The following is a 4033-nucleotide window of genomic DNA, read 5'->3' as shown; positions in this document are numbered from 1 at the left end:
TTAGTTGGTGAAATTATTTCAATATGTGAAACATTACGTTAAGTTTAGCCATTTGTAGTTATAGGGGTGTTAAATTGAAAAAAAAAAATTAAATCAAAATTAATGTATTACCCCCCTCAAAAATCACACCCTTCAATTTGAGACTGTCTTCGAACATACGATCACCATTGGCTAACACGGAGTAGTATAAGAGTGAGAGTAGGAGGAGAATAAAAATATTACTATGTGTAGCAAGGCCAAGAGAAAAACCACCGTCTTGTTTATTGACTCCACTTTGAACGGTACAGAAACAGCGCGACAACAATGGTAAATTTGCAACGGTTTATTTCCAGTCTGTCTCTACAAAGTTATAGGAAATCCAGTTTTGAATATAATAACCTTTATTCACATTTACAAAATATTTTGTGCATATTTATTAGTGAAATTCTTTTCTTGCTTTAGCAATGTTTATATGGTTGCTATTCTGTTAAACTTTCGTGCGTCTAAATTTAGCCAAATACGTTTTATTCAGTATTTATTTTTATTTGCAATAGCCGGTTCTTTTGGTCGAAATATTGTATCTCTAGTTGCTTCAGATGGCAAGATATCGAAAATTGTCAAAGTGCAGTACAACGGTTTTTCTGTGGAATGGTGAAACTTTTTTCCTTCTGAAAAAGCAGCGTTTGGGACTTTCGACCCTTTTGCATAATAGCGACAAATATTGAATTTTTAAAATTGAATTTTCATCTAGATTTGAAAGCAACATGTGACAGCCAAAAGTTGCCATGTAACAACATACGACATTACATGAGAAACAAACGTATAGAAAACTCTAAAAGCATTTAGAAAAAAAAAAACCTTTGATTTTTAGTCAGTATGTCGTTAAGAATTTTTAAAAATCAGTGATTTTTGTCTAGAGCTACATAAGTGCGACCGTGAAAACTTAGAGAAAATCTCTTCAAAATTTACAACGAAGGAATATAGACTTACACAATCCCTCTTCATTAGAAACATTACCCCTCTATTCGCATCCCTTGCTTAGAATTAACCCATTAACAATTTTTGTATTACGAAACTGTATTTACTTTCAATTCGGTCTACATTAACCATCTAATCTTCACAAAATTGTATTTAGCACTATATAAAAAAATATTAAATACAATTTTGAATTTAATCGTTTGTTAATCAATAGGGTATGATCGGAAGGAATTCGACTATTTCTAACAGGCAGGACACCACGGCAATGCTCCCTTTTGGGCTCAACTCCCACTTTTGTCCGATTTCTCTAGCTTTTAAAATAATTCTATTATACAACTTTTTTTTTTTTTCAGAGAGAATGTATCAGCGTTCACATAGGACAAGCAGGCGTCCAAATAGGTAACGCTTGTTGGGAGCTCTATTGCCTTGAACATGGAATCCAACAAAATGGTCAAGTATCATTTGAATCTTCCGGTGCTAATGATTCGTCTAGCACGTTCTTTCATGAGATAGGCTCTGGGAAACGTGTCCCCAGAGCCATATTCGTCGATTTGGAGCCCTCAATTATCGGTAAGTATAAACGTTTCAAAATTGTATTTACAAAAATAAATTAAACAAGGAATTGCCCTGTCGCGCATTTAATGTTCTGGTTAATCAATCTTCTATGTTTTTCTGTGTTGGAAAAAAAATTTGAAGATTTGTGATGAAGCAGTGGTTCCTTTTTTACTGCTTTATTTCCGAACGCCGTTTTCTTGAATATTGGAAAATATTTCAAAATTCTGTTGTACAAACTGATCACGGCAGTAAAATGTGTCGACTATAAAATCGGTTAAATGTGAGTGGAATAGTGAATGTTTATGTATCCGGTATTTGAATGTAAGTATTGTTAGCAGTATATTCTGAGGAATGTCGTACATGGAAGTATTTTGTTGAACTGATAAAGCAAGTAACTGTCTGAGAATCTCTACATTTCATACTCCTCTAATATAAGAAAACTCTTTTAATTTTTATATTGCCAGTTTGATATATTATTGCTCAAAATCTTATTTTCCAGATGAAATACGCGTTGGAAAATACAGCCAGTTATTTCACCCGAACCAACTCATCAGTGGTAAAGAGGATGCAGCCAACAATTACGCCAGGGGTCACTATACCGTTGGCAAGGAAATCATTGATTCGGTCTGTGACCAAATTCATAAAGTAACTGAACAATGCTCTGGCCTCCAGGGCTTCTTGATTTTTCATAGTTTCGGTGGCGGCACCGGTTCTGGTTTTACGTCTCTGCTAATGGAGCGCCTGAGTGTTGACTTTGGTAAAAAGACAAAGCTTCAATTTTCAGTCTATCCGGCACCACGAATTTCTACAGCTGTAGTAGAACCGTACAATTCCGTCTTAACCACTCATACCGCTCTAGAGCATTGTGACTGCGCTTTCATGGTCGACAATGAAGCAATTGATGATATCTGTAAAAAGCATTTAGATGTTGGGTATCCAAGATACATCAACCTTAATCGTCCAATTGCTCAGGTAGTGAGCTCTATCACTGCTTCTCTAAGGTTTGATGGGTCCCTTAATGTCGATTTAACCGAGTTTCAAACCAACCTTGTACCTTATCCACGTATTCATTTCCCATTGATTTCGTATGCACCAATAATATCGGTTGAGAAAGCGTACCACGAGCAGTTGCTTGTTTCTGAAATAACAAACGCGTGCTTTGAAACCGGTAATCAGATGGTTAAATGTGACCCTCGCCGTGGGAAGTACATGGCTTGTTGTCTGTTGTACCGAGGCGATGTGGTCTCGAAAGATGTTAACGCTGCTATTGCAGCAATTAAAAAGAAAAAAGAAATTCAGTTTGTGGATTGGTACCCAACAAGGTTTAAAGTTGGTATCAATTCCCAACGCCCAACTGTTATCCCTGGGGGAGACATGGCTGAGGTTCAACGGGCCGTGTGTATGGTGAACAATACGACAGCTATTGCTGAAGCTTGGGCCCGTCTAAATTATAAATTTGACTTAATGTATGCCAAGCGAGCTTTTGTTCATTGGTATGTTGATGAAGGTATGGAGGAAGGAGAATTCACAGAAGCGCGTGAAGATTTGGCTGCGTTGGAGAAAGATTATGAAGAAGTCGGTATTGACACAGCTGAAACGGGAGATGAGATTGAAGAATACTAAATCTTAAATTTTATTAGAAATGGTGGGTCTGATATATACATACACACACGTGTGTAGTCTTCCAATATTAATTTAAGCTTACGAATTAGTTTTTGAAATATCAAAATTGCGTTGTTTCTAATTTCACAAAGTATATACACAACTTAGTAACATCAATAGAGAAGATTTATAGAAAATGTATACAATTCAAGTATTTAAAACTAAAAATAGTTTATTTACTTATTTAGCTTTTATCTCTAAAGACTGTTACCCTGTATTAGCTAAAGTAATAATGTTGTAGGACATGCTCACTATATACTAATTTGAGCAAAGAAGTTTCTAATAGGTTTTAAATTTCAAGATCAATAAAGTGCTACTTTCTAAAATATTTAAAGGTACAGGTGACACTATGTACAATTATTAATCAGGTTGCCCTTATCTTTTTGCTTAAAAATTTCATGTTTCCATAGAGCACAGCTCACACCCATATCTGCTATTTCCTTCAATTTCCAAATTTTACTGGATAATAACGTACAAATTGCTTTATGCTTAAGTTTAAAGGATGACAGGTAGTTGTATAGATGCCATTTCATATTAATCAAACAACTGATATATATAAAATCATTAGTTGTAGCTTTTATATCACGTTCTGGGTAAGATGTAAGCAGAAAGCGAATTGTACTTTAACATCCTCTCCAATCACCCCAAATCCAGTTTTGATAACTTAATCAAGGGCATCTCAACCTGCATATCTAACCTCTCTTCCACTGAGGAAATTTTCAATAATCACGCACCATATTACACTCAAGCACTTGCTGCTAGTGGCATTTTCCAACAAATAGAATAACACCAGGCTCAAACAATATATATCTCAAATTACATCTCAAACACCCACCAACAATCATAATCACAACCAACC

The 4033-nt window shown here is 35.4% G+C and overlaps 1 protein-coding gene across 1 annotated transcript; it reads left to right on the top strand.

Annotated features, from left to right (window-relative positions):
- The first annotated feature begins 285 nt into the window (after positions 1-285).
- LOC115230227 (tubulin alpha-1C chain-like) lies at positions 286-3212 on the top strand. The gene is made up of 3 exons (XM_029800443.2): positions 286-306; positions 1311-1527; positions 2012-3212. The coding sequence occupies exons 1-3, from the start codon at positions 304-306 to the stop codon at positions 3133-3135; spliced, it is 1344 nt and encodes a 447-aa protein (XP_029656303.2). The 5' UTR covers positions 286-303; the 3' UTR covers positions 3136-3212.
- Positions 3213-4033: the final 821 nt, after the last annotated feature.

The sequence above is a fragment of the Octopus sinensis genome, unplaced genomic scaffold (genome assembly GCF_006345805.1).
Source record: "Octopus sinensis unplaced genomic scaffold, ASM634580v1 Contig14987, whole genome shotgun sequence".
In the NCBI taxonomy this organism is placed as follows: Eukaryota; Metazoa; Mollusca; class Cephalopoda; order Octopoda; family Octopodidae; genus Octopus; species Octopus sinensis.
This window is presented reverse-complemented; position numbering and strand designations above follow the sequence as displayed.